A 15,351-nucleotide genomic window follows, 5' to 3' on the forward strand; every position below is an offset into this window, starting at 1 on the left:
CAACTGTGCTAAGTCTGGCGTGCTGCATACGCAAGGGGCCGAGTCTGGCTTGGATGCCGCAGTGTCGGCAAGTTACGGCTGTCGCATCTGGTCCGGTTGATTCGACCCAGAATCTGAAAGTGAGTACGCAAGCATCCAGGCTGGGTGCTGCAGATGGATCCAGGCCGATGGACAAGTCTCTAGCAGGTGAAAATTTAACTGAAAATGGCCCGAGTGTACGAAGAGGGATTGTGTATGAGGTAGATGTAAACAGCCTATCAGCAAACGTCAAGTTGTTAAGTTTTCACTAGACTTTAGTGGAGTCAGCAGTTCGCTTGACAGTAAATAAGGATCTAATCCTAAAGTATCTATTTTTTTAAAATACCATTGTTTTCCGTTGTTAGTGAAGTGTTATTTTGGTTTCCGATTACCAAGGAGAGGCTACTCAAGGTCCTAAAGATGGCGGCCGCAACAAAAAAGTCACGTGACTGAAACCCATGAATATTGTTGCAATACCACCGCCACGACCAATCTGATAGGGCTCATGAAAAGAGAAATGATGGGGCTCACGAGAAGTGCATGGGGCAAGTCCATCTTGACTGCGCTTATTTCACTGCTTTCCTGACTGCAGCCGTACTCTCATCTGCTTTCAACTCAAGGCGTTTGATACCTCACTATGAGTAGTGACAGCTATGCTTTTTGTTTGTATGCAGTATGTTTATCCAGTCATGACACTGTATTTAATTGTATCTCTTGAAAATCTGTGTTTTACATCTTAATTATTTACTACATCCTAATACTTAGTAAAGGAATAATTCACCTAAAAATGAAAACTTTTATTTCATATAGCATCTATGTTCTAAGTCTTGGTAAAGAAAACAGCTATGTGCAAAGCAGGGGAATTAGGTCAAACTATTAACAGGAAAGGTTTGTTTTTATGTCCACATTCTTTCTTATTTTTGTATGTGATTTATTTAGTTACATGCGCTTCAGCACCTTACAAGGTAAAACAGGTGCCAGGTTCATTATTGTAATAATTTTTTCATCCTTTTGATTGTACTATACTAAAACTTAAGACCCACAAAACATAGCTTCCTTTCAAAATTTCAAACTTTATCTAACTTTACAGACATGACATTCAGTACCATTGTTATGCATAACTTCAAAACAAACACAAAATACCCATCATCTTATATTCATATTTTTCATATTCAGATCATATTGATGTCAAAAATCATTGGTATAAAGAGCATAATGGTATTGTTTTCACCTGTTTTGCCTTTTTATGGAAAACTATTGATTAAACTATGTACAGCATACTGTAAGCCCAATTTTCCATTATTTTAATGTTAAATTCAAGCTACATTCATTTTGATACAAAGCCCTTCACTGATTTAATAGGACCATTGGAACATCTTCTGTCAGGGCTTGATCTTACGATAGTCTCTTAAATTCATGGTGACGTTGCTGGGAAGTCCGAGCCTCATCAGCTCCTCTTGTAACTGAAAATATATGAGCTTCATGACAATCATGCACTGATATGATATGTCAGTCATATTGTTTAAGGATCAAATTTATTTATTTTAATTTATTTATTATTCAAATGTAAAAGTATTTATTGCACTGTTGCCTAGAGTTCTTTTGAAATGAAATGTTCATATAGAAAATGATATGTAGTATCAATAAACTAAATAAAGCATAAAATACAATGTTTATGTAAAAACATGGTAAATATTCAGTACTGTAGGTAAGTGAGTCATATTGACTTTTACTTACCTGTATAATCACAAGCTCTTCAATCTGAGACTCTGATAAATTGTCTAGACTTGTAACTTCTATTCGCATTCCCATCACTGATAAAAACAAAAACAAACAAAAAAAACAGGTCAGGTGTTAAAATTAATAATTATTACACACACACTGTAAAAGATTTTAGTAAATTTTTAATTTTTCTGTAATTTTTCTGTTTGCTTGCTACATTGAAAAAAAATTCATTTCAGTTCAGTTTCAGTCTCAATTAAAGCATGTAAACATAAAACTCCAAAACTCCAAGACCTCCAAATTATTTTACAGTGCTTTATTGAAAATAGCAGAAACATATAGATCACATTTATACTCAAACATACCATACTCATCTGAATAGGTTGATGTGATGGTCATCAGGTTTAGCGAAAAACAAACAGAATGCTTGGATTAGCAAAACTTTAGCATAAGTATCATACAGTGTGTCACACTTATTATGCAGACTTTAGTTTCTTTTTATTTTACAGAATCCACATTTATATCCATATTTTCTTGTTTTTGTGTGTAACAGCCTGATGTTTATTATTTTATTTCATTATAGTACTGTAGGTATATTTGCTCACCACTGTAACAGAAGAAAGGCAAACTGGCAAAGCAGCTCTCATCTGTCCACTGGCCAAAGTATTGTAAAGACACAGCTGTGCAGTGTTGAGATCCCCACTGTCCTGGGACATTTGCACCATTATCTGGTTGTGCAGCAACCGATGAGGTGTGTGGGAGCCAATATGTGAAGGAGGAGCTGCTCTGATCTGACCACAGTCTGTTTCTGCGCAGACCAATCCATACATACTGTCCATAATAACGGGTAATGCTCAGTATCTGTTGATGTTCTGTCTCATTTCTCACACTGGCCAGGTCTGTGTATTTCTCTCTGCAGTAGCTCTGAGCTTCAGTCCAGGTCTTAGAGTCATATACCATAATATACTTCTCAGTGGCGTTTTCTCTACCTACGATAAAAAAAATATAAGTCCGTTCATTGGTTAATTCATCTGGCTTTTAAATGCATACATTTATATCTAAAATACACTGACATTTACAATTAGTTTTAAGTTTACAACTTGAACATTGAACATCTTTATAGTATCTGCTAGCATCTACATAACACTCAATAAACCTGATGTTTTTGGGTGGTACATTTGGGTGGTTGAGACTTTGACTCAGCAACTAGTGTTTTACAAAACGGAAACTCAAAATGTACATAAACAAAAATTCAATTGGAATGTCTTGCCATCATAGCAGACAAATGGGTAAGAATTGTCACAATTTGTTGCCATGAGCTGGTCACTGATGTACCAATAAATCATGCTATTGTGAATAAATTGTCATTGTACAAATTAGTAGTTAATTAATTATTTTCCTGTCATGATTGCATACCAAATATAATGGATTATATCTGTCCAAATTAAATCTTTCATGTTGGAGAAAGGTGATAAAAGTCTTTCTCATTCCTGCTAAATAATGGCATCCAATAAAGCAAGTGAACTTACTGCTGTAGCAGAAGAAAGGCATGCTGGATACACAGATCTCATCTGTCCATCGGCCTGAATATCTGAATGACACTGCAGTGCAGTGCTGATATCCATATGCATCAGCGTAGTTAACAACATTATCTGGTTGCGCCGGTAACCCAGGAATTTGCGGCCTCCAGTTTTGATAATTGGTATTCTGACTGTTTGACCAAATCCTGTTTCTGTACAGGCCAATCCAGACTCCTCTACCTGCTGTCTCAAAGATCCTCTGGTTCTCAGTCTGATTTCTCACATTGGCGAGATCTGTGTAATGTTCTCTGCAGTATCTACGAGCCTCTGACCAGGTTTCCCAGTTATAGATTACGATGTAACTCTCTGTGGCGGTCTCTCTACCTGAGATATGAAATGCCAAATGTATATGCACATTAGCTTTCACTGAAATAAAATATCTAATTTATAATAAAAAAAAGAAAAGTCCTTACCATCATAGCAAACAAATGGCAGTGTGTTGTCACATGACATATCATACCATTTACCATTATAATCCATGTAAACACACAGCTGGTTCCCCCCACTGTTGTCCGGTTCATGATACCAGTTCCTGAAATCTCTCTCTTCTTCCTGATAGAAATCATTGTCTTCCAGTGACCATCTCCAGCTGTTCACATCATCATACTCTCCAATCCAGGCTGAATCATTGTAAGTCCCATTAACTGTGTTAATCAGTCTGTTCATTTCCTCCATGTTATCAATGGTGGCCAGATCAGTGTAATTCTGTCTGCAGTATCTCTGAGCTTCAGTCCAGGTCTTACTCTCATTCACAAAGTGATACTGACGAGATGATGCTAATGCTGTCAATAGAGGAAACAAATTAAGTTTTGTGTGTGTGTGTGTGTGTGTGTTAAATATATCAAAGTATCCTAAATATTTCTAATGAATTCAGTGGAGTCCAAAATATGAGACCACTACCAAAGATTTAACATTTTTTACATTTAACGAAATCTTTACTATAAATTATATGCTAAGCATTGAGTGAAAAGTTGGATTAAAAAATGGACACAAATGTCAAAATCTGTAGTATTTAGTTTTTCTTCCTTTTGCTGTAATGACATCAGCCATCAAACTACATGTACTTCTCAAGTTTGTGTTAAAGTTTATGATCATGTTCTCCAACATGATTTCAGATTATTCAAAAAGCATATGCTTTTTGTACCAAGGAGTTCACTTGATCAGTGTCACAAATTTGCTTATTTGATCAATGGCTGAATTTAGAATATTTAACATCGTTACATTTATAAGTTCCAAAAGCTTAGTTTATTTGCAGGCTTAGATTAGACTTTGAAACACAGATTTCCAATATAGTTTTAGACTGTTTAACCTCATTAAACTGTACTTTTTTTTGCAATTTATATGATCACATTGAGGCAATATCGGATAGATGTCATGAATTACTATCTAAGCTAGAAAATGTTAAAGACAGTGAAAAATATGTTCACCCAAAAATGAAAATTCTGTCATCTTTTACTCTCCCTAATGTTGTTACAAAACTGTATTAATTTATTTCTTCTGTAGAACATCAAAGAAGATATTTTGAGATTTTTCCATTCCATAGAAGATAGAAATGCATACAGATTTGGAATGACATGAGGGTGAATAAATGATGACAGAATTAATATTTTTGGCTGAACTATGAACCTCTTAAAGGGCCATTCACATCAAGAATGATAACTATAATGGTAACTATATTAGTGTCCACACCAATGAACAATAAAATTCTGTTTTTATAAGCACGCTGCAGTTATGTTGTCTGCCACTTTAAATGCTCAAGCTTTTTAAAGTAAAGTGAATTCTGATTGGCTAATTGTCAAAGTTTTTATCATCCATCAGCTGGAAAAATCATTCTAAACGTGATTCCAACAATATCGTTCCTTATCGTTGCTATAGTTGTGCTGTGAACTTTATAGTTTTTATAGGTGTGATGTGTATCTTTATCGCTTTTGTCACAGTTATCGTCCTTGGTGTGAACAGCCTTTAAGATCTACTCACCACTGTGGCAAAAGAAAGGAAATGCATAATTGCAGTTTTCATCCATCCATTTCCCAGAGTCTCTAAATGAGACTACAGTGCAGGATCCTGCAGTGTTTGGTTGCCATGTGCTCCAGTAAGTAAATGAAGTGTTGCTCTGATCTGACCAAGATCTGGTATGGTACAGTCCAATCCAAACATTTTGATAATAATAATAATAAATATTTCGTAATAAATACTGGATCTTCTGGTTTTCAGTCTCATTCCTGATACTGATGAGGTCTGTGTGATGTTCTCTGCAGTAACTCTGAGCTTCAGTCCAGGTTTGGTACTGGTAAATGAAAACATAAGTTGCGCTGGCATTTTCTCTTCCTGAAAAATATGAATATCATATTTAGTTAAGAGAAAGGATGGTTTAGTTGTTTTCAATTTTGTTCACTGTCTTACGCATTTTAATAGAATAGCTCACCATCATAGCAGACCGTAAGATAAAATGAATTGGAGCAGCTTGCTGCATACCATATCCCATTATTCATATACACACACAGACTTTGTCCTCCAGAATTGCCTGGTCCTTGGTCATACCAGTTCCTGAAGTTTTTCTCTCCAACCTTGAAGAAATCACTGTCCTCTAGAGTCCATTTCCAACTGTTCAGATCATCATAGAGTCCAATCCAGGCCAAATCAATGGAATCATGATTCACTGTGTCGATCAACTGGACTGTCTGTTGTTCATTTTCAATGGTGGCCAGATCAGTGTATTTATCTCTACAGTATCTCTGAGCTTCTGCCCAAGTCTTGGACTCATTTACAAAGACATACTGAGGGGCACACAGTGTGAGGGTAAAGAAACCTGTTGAAAACACAAAAGTTGCCTTATGTTGAGATCACATGACCACATCACATGATACTATCTCAGTTATGTCCATTATCAGATACTAGAGGCCCTGTCTCAAATCATCTGAATCCACACTTTCATGAAGTTATGCTGCTTTGACTGCTGGTTAAAAGTCTGCTGTGGAGCTAGCCTTAGTCTGGGCTCGGCAGAAGTGCACATCGAGGGCGCACAGGGCCACAAAGGGGGCATTCGCGAGCACCCTTCTGAAACCTAACATGACGAATGGGACACTATACGGTCTCGTCGACTTAATGGACACGCGCACACGGCAGCCATTGGAAGTCCGCAAGAAAGTCCATTTCTATAATGGCAATGATAATTGGTCCACACTTTCTTGAAGTTATGCTGCTTTGACTGCCGGGTAGAAGTCTGCTGTGGAGCTAGCCTTAGTCTGGGCTCGGCAGAAGTGCACATCGAGGGCGCACAGGGCCACAAAGGGGGCATTCGCGAGCACCCTTCTGAAAGCTAACATGACGAATGGGACACTATACGGTCTCGTCGACTTAATGGACACACGCACACGGCAGCCATTGGAAGTCCGCAAGAAAGTCCATTTCTATAATGGCAATGATAATTGACCATTAATTACACCACTGTGACTCTCAAAATTACCTGTATGTTTAAAAGAAGACAATAAAGAAAAATCTCTTTCTTTAATGTGAAAAGGTGTCTGAATATGAGGTCAAAACTCCCCACAATTTTTTCATTCCTTCCTTGGCCATAACAAGTGTTTTGTCTAGATCTACAACCCCACATTAACCTTATTTTATATAATATTTTGACTTGACGGCCCTAACATTAAATATTAATTAGAGTTTTATGTCTTTTAGTTCATATGTGTTATCTTTGATCTCATTTATGAGCTAATGCCTCCTAAGGTTGATAAAATTAACTTTTAGAAGAAAAAAAAGCAACACATTTAACAGACGCTCTAAAAAGAAAAACTGGAAATATGATTGACTCCAGTGGTTGCTTTTACACTAAATTGTAGCAGAGATGTTTTTTAACTTCTTTAAAATGGCTTCTATTGGTTACTTTTAGACTGGAAAATTAAGGAAATTACATTACACATAAGCCAAATGGTTGTAACTGCACTGGCACATGTGACAAATTAACAAGAAAGAGCAGCAGTAGTTCCGGTAGCTCAGTAATGATTTAAGATTTACAATGGAGGAATTACAAACAGGAATTGCCCATTCTGAAGACAATAAATGAATAACTGGGAATTTTATTAAGATGACTAATCTCAAACTGCACTGATTTTTATCTAACAAAATTATCTCTAGAATGAGAATTGTGCCTTCATACCTCCTGCCACTAACTAGTAAATCATGTTTATGGCTGACTTAACTAAAGCTATTTGTTTTTAAAGAAATTATATGATATGTCCAATTCCAACTTGTGTTTCAATATGTCACAGAAAAGAAAACTTCTCTCATCAAGCCAAAAATAACCTGCACATTTTTATTATGCAACTTTTTCCTGAATTGCCAATGGGTGCCATGATCGCTGGCTACTGTTTACTGGCTTCTGTTTTCCATGTCCAGTCTAAATTAAGCTGGTAAAATGTGAAACAATGATCACTCTCTGAAAATTGTTACCACATATTTTTTTCAAGCAGCAATGCATGCTAGGAACTTGTGCAAAGTTGCTCACTGTAAAATGGTTTGTTGGACCATTTATACACATTTTAGACAAAAGGTCAACAAAACAACTTTTGCATGACTAGAATATTCTTGCTCAGTTCACACAAAATAACAAACTAAATAATATAAAAGAAAAACATAAAAAAAAATAGACAGATAGAAAAAAAATATATATATACATTTGTTACAAAAGTAATTAACCAGTTTTGTCAAAATTGTTATTTACTGTTAGGATTTAATACTTCAAGTCACCTGTCTGTGACTTGTGGGTTTGACTATTTTCTTTAACATCACAAAACCTGTTAGGTAGCCAACAATTAACCTCCCAACGTTTTTTAAGCTGAACTTAACATCAACAAACTTGTCAAGATTAACTTATTAAAAGCATAACGTGAAAGTCATGCTATGCACTGAAGAATATATGAATGATTTATTTTTATGTTTAGCAGCTTTCCATTCAATTTCAACACTACCTTTTATTAATAAATAAATAAACAAGGAAATCAGGATCTTTATCATTGTTGATAATGATTTAAATGATAACTTATACATTTTAAATTTCAACTTCATTCTAAAATACAAGAAAACATGAATACAGAACTTGATAACATGAAAGGCAAGGGAACGGCCTACCAAAGTATAACATATATACTGGAAATCTAAATCTAAATCTAAAACAAAGAAAATTATGACAGGAAATAAGGAAAATTCTAAAATCTGCACAAACCTTTAGCAAATTTCTAGGTCACAAATCAAATAAGCACATTTGTGACAATGAGCATGTGAAAAGGACAGATTGTCTTGTAACTACTGAAGCATACACACATACAACAAAATCATACAAATGTAATAATTTAGCAAGAATGCAAAAGCAGAAGTATTTCTCCCTCCCCCCCGCATATATTTGTAAATAACCAAGATGAGGATTCAAAATAAGTAAAAAGGTTCCATACCTGAGAATAATACAAGTGAAAACATGGCTCTGCAGGAAAAGTATGCCTGTTTTATTGTAATAGATAATTTATACATGTGTTAAAAAAGTGAATAAGCACCAGTTTTGCCAAAATTGTTGTTTGCCATTAAGATTTCAAGACTTCAAGTCCCCTGTCTTGCTCACCTGTTTATGTTTGGGGCTGTCTTTATATTTATTGCAAAATGTGGGTGTGACTATCTTCTTTAAAATCACAAAACCTGCTAGACCGCCTAACTAAACTACCAGATCCAGCTCTTAACATTATGTGAACTCGCAATGAAATGTGTCTTTAAAAATGACATGCCAACATTTCAGATTGTGCTGCATGATCTGTAAGCATGTTCACAGGTGTGGTGTCTGTTGAGATCAAAATCATGCTATTAAAGGAATGTTGTGGTTTCAGATCAAGTTCAACTCTACTAACAGCAATTGCAACATGCTTTTGATTGCCACAGTCATATCTGACAAATCTCACATATCTCTCAGTTTTAAAATGAAAGTGATGCATTATGGAAGGTTTAAAAACACAAATGTTGTAAAGTTGTGCAAACCATTCTTTATAAAACCTATCCTGAAGAAAATGTGACTGTTGTCTACAACATGCAAAGACACAGGTTTTTTTTTTTATTGCTACCTAAAACTAAAACTATTAAAAACATTTATATTAATTGAAATAAATCTGAAATATACATTTTGGATTAATAAAAATAGCTATAAAGCTATATGATTAGCAATAATTATTCATTAAAAATAATAATATTTTACATATTATTATTATATTATCTATAATATTTTAAAGATAATACTGACAGACAGACAGACACACCCTCAGAAAATTCTCAGAGTCCTAAAGTGACATAAAAGGCATAAAGTGAAATTAAAAGTGTTCTATTTGTGCTCCAGAAACCAATAAAGAACACCTAATTATAGCCATATTACCAGAGAGCTACAGCAACAACTTCCTTGGAGTAGATTAAATTAAAGATTACTGATAACTAAACTGTGTGTGTGTACAATGTTTTCTATTTCAGTGGGAACTTAAACCTGAATACACACTGACTCATGGGGACTCGTGCCACTGTGGGGACCTTGAGGTCCCAATGGGGAAACAAGCTTATAAATCATACAGAATGTGTTTTTTTTGAGAATGTAAAAATGCAGAAAGTTTCCTGTGAGGGGTAAATTTAGGTGTAGGGTTGGTGTAGGGTGTACGGTTTGTACAGTATAAAAAAATTACGCCTATGGAGAGTCCCCACAAGAATACTAAACCAGACATGTGTGTGTGCGTGTATGTGTGTGTGTGTGAGAGAGAGAGAGAGAGAGAACGTCTCCTCCGGCGCTGACTGACATAAGCAAACGCTGTAATTATTCTGCAGCATGACCGCTAAAAGGCTGATAGCAACTAATACATTTAAGGTTCATCTGATCTTCCTGAAAGCTATAAAATGTAATTCAACAATCACACTAGAGAGAGCGCACAGTTAAGAAATAACTAGAAGTCATAGAGGCATAGGCGTAATTTGCGGGTGGGACGGGTGGGACGCGAGTAAGTGATGTTTCTTTTTCTTTGGGCAAATCTACAATCCCAGCATCATGTTGGATGAATATGCTAATCTTAACCCATTACCCATTCCAGTATAATTTTGTTTAATGTTTAAATTATATATTCAAATATTGATGTTTATTTCCAAAAACATTGATTACAGCTAGAAATAACACATGTCAGGGTTTAAATTAGCTATATTCCGATGTGTCCTAAATACTGGTAACAGTGTTGTAGAAAAATTGCAAACCCCACTGAAAATTTGTAGAAAATAAAACAACTTATATAAAATGTAGTTTGCATTGCAGCACCTCCTTTCATTGACCATAAAAAAGAAAAAGGTCCCTATTGTGTACCCCATTTCTCCAATACATCAACTAAAAACAGCCCAGTATGCATGATTCTTTCTTTCTTTCTTTCTTTCTGTTTCTCTGACTTTTTTGTTTCTGTGTTCGGTAGCCTACAAGTTTAGTACGGTCAAATCATTTTCCCATTCACGTTGACGTTTTCGTCTTGAATAATAATGGTATCCATCTCTCCTATCTAAGTGGATACCAAAAATGTTAAAATGCTGTAAAAGCTCACATATTATATTAAAATATTTTTGTTTTTTTAGAAACTAAAACAGCAGCAACGCATTCAGTTTGACGAAACACGGTGTAACGAATCTGCGACTATGAAACGCAACGTTCTTCAACACGCCATATTTGATTCAGTGTGTGTTGATATGTGTTGGAGCAGTTGTTAGCCCACATATTTTATTTCACCTTTCCCACCTTTAAAGAAATGGTTATACATTTCTAGCAGTTTATCGCTTGTTTCGTGTGTCTTGCGGATATTTTCTGGAATGTACCGGCGCGGGGGAAGCAAGACGGACCATAATAAAGCGACTAAGGAGCAGAGCGATAGCAGCAAGTATGCGGAGCTGCTGGTGTTCGGCTACGCCTGTAAGCTGTTCCGGGACGATGAGAGGGCCATCTACCACGATCAGGGCAAACACCTTATCCCATGGATGGGGGACAAGAACATCATGATCGATAGGTCGGTTAAACAAACCTAATGGGAATCATTACTTAACCAACTTAATGTCTTCCAAAGGGACCTTGGATGTATTTGTTGTTTTGCAGCACAGGAGGAGCTGGTGGCATTGTGTGATGTTTACATGGCCAAACGCGAATAAAAAAACGTGACATTGACAGATCTAAGATAACTAGCTTGGATTGTGATTATTTGTAAGCTCAATGCATTGACAGCACCGACAAATGATTCAACAAGCAGTTTAAATCAGCCTTAGATGGTTTGCTGGCCTTAGCTGGTTTAAGCTAGTCTCGCAGCCTGACCACGCTGGTATTCAGTTTGTCTTCCAGCCTGACAGGCTAAAAAGTGCCCAGGGCCCTCTAAAACCATCCAGGAGACCAGCAAAACGGCTTAGGCTGATTTAAGAGTTTTATTTATTTTTTTGCAAGGTTAGAAATGTTTGAAATCCAAAGCAGAGTCCTTGCTCACTTGGCCCTCGCTTATATAATTTAAAATCGAATATCTAAATCAATATAAATATGACTGATCTATAAATAGGAATTATGAATTTATTGTACAATGTTACAATGAGTGAATATGAGTCATAATATGGGCCTAATGTACTGGTCATGTGATGCCTCTGCTTCTTAGTACTTGGGGAATCTGCTTTGGTCACATTTGTGTTGCATTTATTCGATTAAATGCAAACCACTGTAAATTAAAAACCGTCTGTGCATTAAGGTGGTTCTCACATATGAAGTGATATATGATTTGAATCCCATTATATGAATTCTGTCTTCATGCATACTGTAGATCCCAAGTCTAACATTGTTCTTTTGCAGGAAGCACTTCTAACACATAGTCAGTCGAATATTGTATTCCTCATGTGTTTTCTCTCTTGCTCCACACTTTTTCCAGTTCAGCTGCAGTCCTTTTAAAAAATGTGAGAAATGGTAACGAGCCAGGAGTGTGTTGAAATGCAGCGGGTTGCATTGAGCCACCTTAATCTGCATGGATCTGTTTTCTTGTTTCCAATGTGTATGTGTGTCTCTCTATCACATAATACACAACTTATTTCCTCAGCAATTAAGGCTAAGGGGTCCCGCCAGGCCCCGATTGCCACCTCATCGCCCACTTCTCTCTTTTGCCGAAGAAACTGGAACTGAGAAGTGGAATACAGGAGCGAGCGCAGGAAAATTTCCTCCATATGGGTTCTTACAGATAGGTATTTATGTACTCGGGCTTGTGTGGATGTACTTCTTTTACAGTAAATGTAGGAATGATGATGGCAGTTGTCTCAAAAAGTTGGAATGGTTTGTTGAACCATGTAAGGTAAGAGGAGAGTTGTTTGCGTTTTTTTGTTTTGTTTTTGTTAATACGTTCTTTACTCAGGCCTGTTGCGTCTTTTTATGGTTTTAGTGAAGAATTAGACGGATTTAGTAAGTATATCATGCAAGTGCACTCATCTCTTGATACGTATACCGTCTGGAGCGCATCACATAGGCCGTCTGCTTTTGCCGCCCAGGCATTGTTCAGTTCTCACACCTCCTCAAGCAAACCTTGTAAGCGAAGTAGCATTTTGAAAGAAAAGCATATATGTGAATATAAAAATGGCTTTACTTTTAGGGTTCTTCAGTGTGGTGAGTATTTCTTGTATGCAATCCAATGTTAATTTCCTCTCGCCTTTAACCACGTGATTCGTATTGCAGGTACGATGGCCGCGGTCATTTACATGATCTTTCGGAATATGACGCAGGCTCGTGGAATCACGATTACCAGCTGTCCGAGGAGGAGGCCAGGATAGAGGCTCTGTGTGATGAGGAGAGGTACCTGGCCATGCACACGGATCTGCTGGAAGAGGAGGCCAGGCAAGGTAAATGCACATTGATCTTTCAGCTCAGTAAATCTTCATGCATAATTCAAATGTGTGAAGTTCATGTCAGCTCAAGTGCAGTGGTGATTTTACACTTCTTTTTGTCCTAGATTTAGGCTTTTTTGTCATTTTTACTCTTGACTCAAGTGGCATGTGTTTTTTTCCTGGTTTAGGATATGTTTGGGTGCAACATTAATTATTTACTAGCTTTATTTGAAACAATTGTTGTTTTTTTCTTCACATTTTCATATATATATCACATTGATCTTTCAGCTCAGTAAATCTTCATGCATAATTCAAATGTGTGAAGTTCATGTCAGCTCAAGTGCAGTGGTGATTTTACACTTCTTTTTGTCCTAGATTTTGGCTTTTTTTGTCATTTTTACTCTTGACTCAAGTGGCATGTGTTTTTTTCCTGGTTTAGGATATGTTTGGGTGCAACATTAATTATTTACTAGCTTTATTTGAAACAATTGTTGTTTTTTTCTTCACATTTTCATATATATTTTCATAATATAATATAATTTTCATTTTTCTTTTATATTTCTTTTATACATTAAATAATTTATCAACAGTGCTTTTTAAATTTTAATTCATAAATCAGTAATTTTTTGTCATGATGCACATTTTTCATTTAGTTTGTTGACAAAAAAAAACTGTTCATTAATAACAAACATTTTTTGTCATTCATTTCTCAAGAGATTCCGAAATACTTTTTCTTCTATATATAATTTCTTATAAATACTTTTTATAATAATTCGTTTTTTCTAAAATATAAATAAAATATAAAAGATGTACTGAAATACCGATAACATGATGGCAAAAAAAAATACTTTTTCACTTTTGGACCCAACTTAACCTATTTAAAGTTCAGATTTTTTTCTTACTTTTTATTTTATTTTATCTTATTTTATTTTATTTTTTTTAATTTTATTTCTTTCTTTATTGTTTCTATAAATTCATGAACTATAAGCTTTTATTATTATTATTATTATTTTTCTTCTAACGTTCTGTAAACCTATTTAATTAGAAAAAATGCAAAATAGAAGCATTTTCATTAGCGGTTTCAGACTTTTGTACCACACTTAAGTTTACTATTTATATCAACTCATAAACTATACATTTTTCTGTTAACTTATTCAATTAGAAAAATGAAAAATAAAAGCATTTTCATGAGTGGTTTTAGACTTTTCAAACTATAAACTCCTTTTATTAACCATAGAAAATATATTCTGAAACCACAACATGCCTTTCTTGTCCCTGTGAGAGATTGTTTCATTGGGAGGCATATATGTAACAAAGTAGAAAAGCTTGAAGAGGCCCTTTCATAGTGGCAGTTGCAGGGAAAAAAAACGACCTTTTCAGTCGGAAATAATTCATCTAGCTTGTTTCGCTTAGGTGGACAACCAGAGCTCTTCAGTAAACTCTGCTTTTCATGGTTATCGACTTTAGACTTGTGCGGTCAGGCTTTAAGTGCTTTCCTCTAATATCTTTTTGATTGTATTAGATTTCCAGAATAGGGAAAGGTGCTTGTTTTGTACACTGTGAAGAGCGTAAAACTGACATGGCTGAGTTTGTTTTGGTATAAATCAAATAAGTTAAGTCCATAGAATGTGAAAGTGTTGTTGTTGGGTTATACTAGGTCACCATACTGGCTAGCTAGCAGAGCATGTGAGCGGAGTGGTAATATTTCCTTAAGAGTGCAGAGTAGTGCTGGGCGGTATACCGGTTCATACCGAATACCGGTGTTTATTTTTGTTATGATATGAATTTTTAAAATACCACAATACCGGTGTATGTCACTTAAACAACGTTCGGAACATGACACTGTTTGAAAGGGGTCCCTTTTCACTGTTGCACTGTGGTGAGGGAACAGCTGTATGTGTTACTAAGCGTGAAAGTTCCAAAACTGAAGCTGTAGAACTAATAGAACGTGATGACGCAGAAGAACTCATCCACAATATCCATATTGACCGCCACAAATATCCACCGCCCCCTGCCATCAGCTCCCGCGTCTCACACACACGAGCGCGACTTTAGCTGATTTTTTCCATAGAATACTCATACTGACAAACCTATCGACTTTTTTGGATAAGCCTTAGCTATGGTTCAGTTGGAAGATTTC

At 35.8% G+C, this 15,351-nt stretch overlaps 2 protein-coding genes across 2 annotated transcripts in view; one reads left to right on the forward strand and one right to left on the reverse strand.

The window, feature by feature from the left end:
- Positions 1-891: 891 nt before the first annotated feature.
- LOC107548790 (macrophage mannose receptor 1-like) lies at positions 892-8,915 on the reverse strand. Its single transcript, XM_016229602.1, has 8 exons — positions 8,774-8,915; positions 5,746-6,129; positions 5,298-5,648; positions 3,734-4,102; positions 2,346-2,729; positions 2,106-2,114; positions 1,756-1,832; positions 892-1,481 (listed from the first exon to the last, which is right to left on the reverse strand). The coding sequence occupies exons 1-8, from the start codon at positions 8,847-8,849 to the stop codon at positions 1,401-1,403; spliced, it is 1,731 nt and encodes a 576-aa protein (XP_016085088.1). The 5' UTR covers positions 8,850-8,915; the 3' UTR covers positions 892-1,400.
- A 2,110-nt stretch (positions 8,916-11,025) lies between these two features.
- sfswap (splicing factor SWAP) overlaps positions 11,026-15,351 on the forward strand; it is a 109,038-nt gene continuing 104,712 nt past the window's right edge. Inside the window, exons 1-2 of the mRNA XM_016229603.1 lie at positions 11,026-11,377; positions 13,063-13,226. Of these exons, the coding sequence (XP_016085089.1) occupies positions 11,184-11,377; positions 13,063-13,226 (358 nt within the window). The 5' untranslated portion in view covers positions 11,026-11,183. The remainder of the gene's footprint in view (positions 11,378-13,062; positions 13,227-15,351) is intronic.

This window comes from Sinocyclocheilus grahami, unplaced genomic scaffold (genome assembly GCF_001515645.1).
Source record: "Sinocyclocheilus grahami isolate Dianchi unplaced genomic scaffold, SAMN03320097.WGS_v1.1 scaffold355.1, whole genome shotgun sequence".
NCBI classification, from domain to species: Eukaryota; Metazoa; Chordata; class Actinopteri; order Cypriniformes; family Cyprinidae; genus Sinocyclocheilus; species Sinocyclocheilus grahami.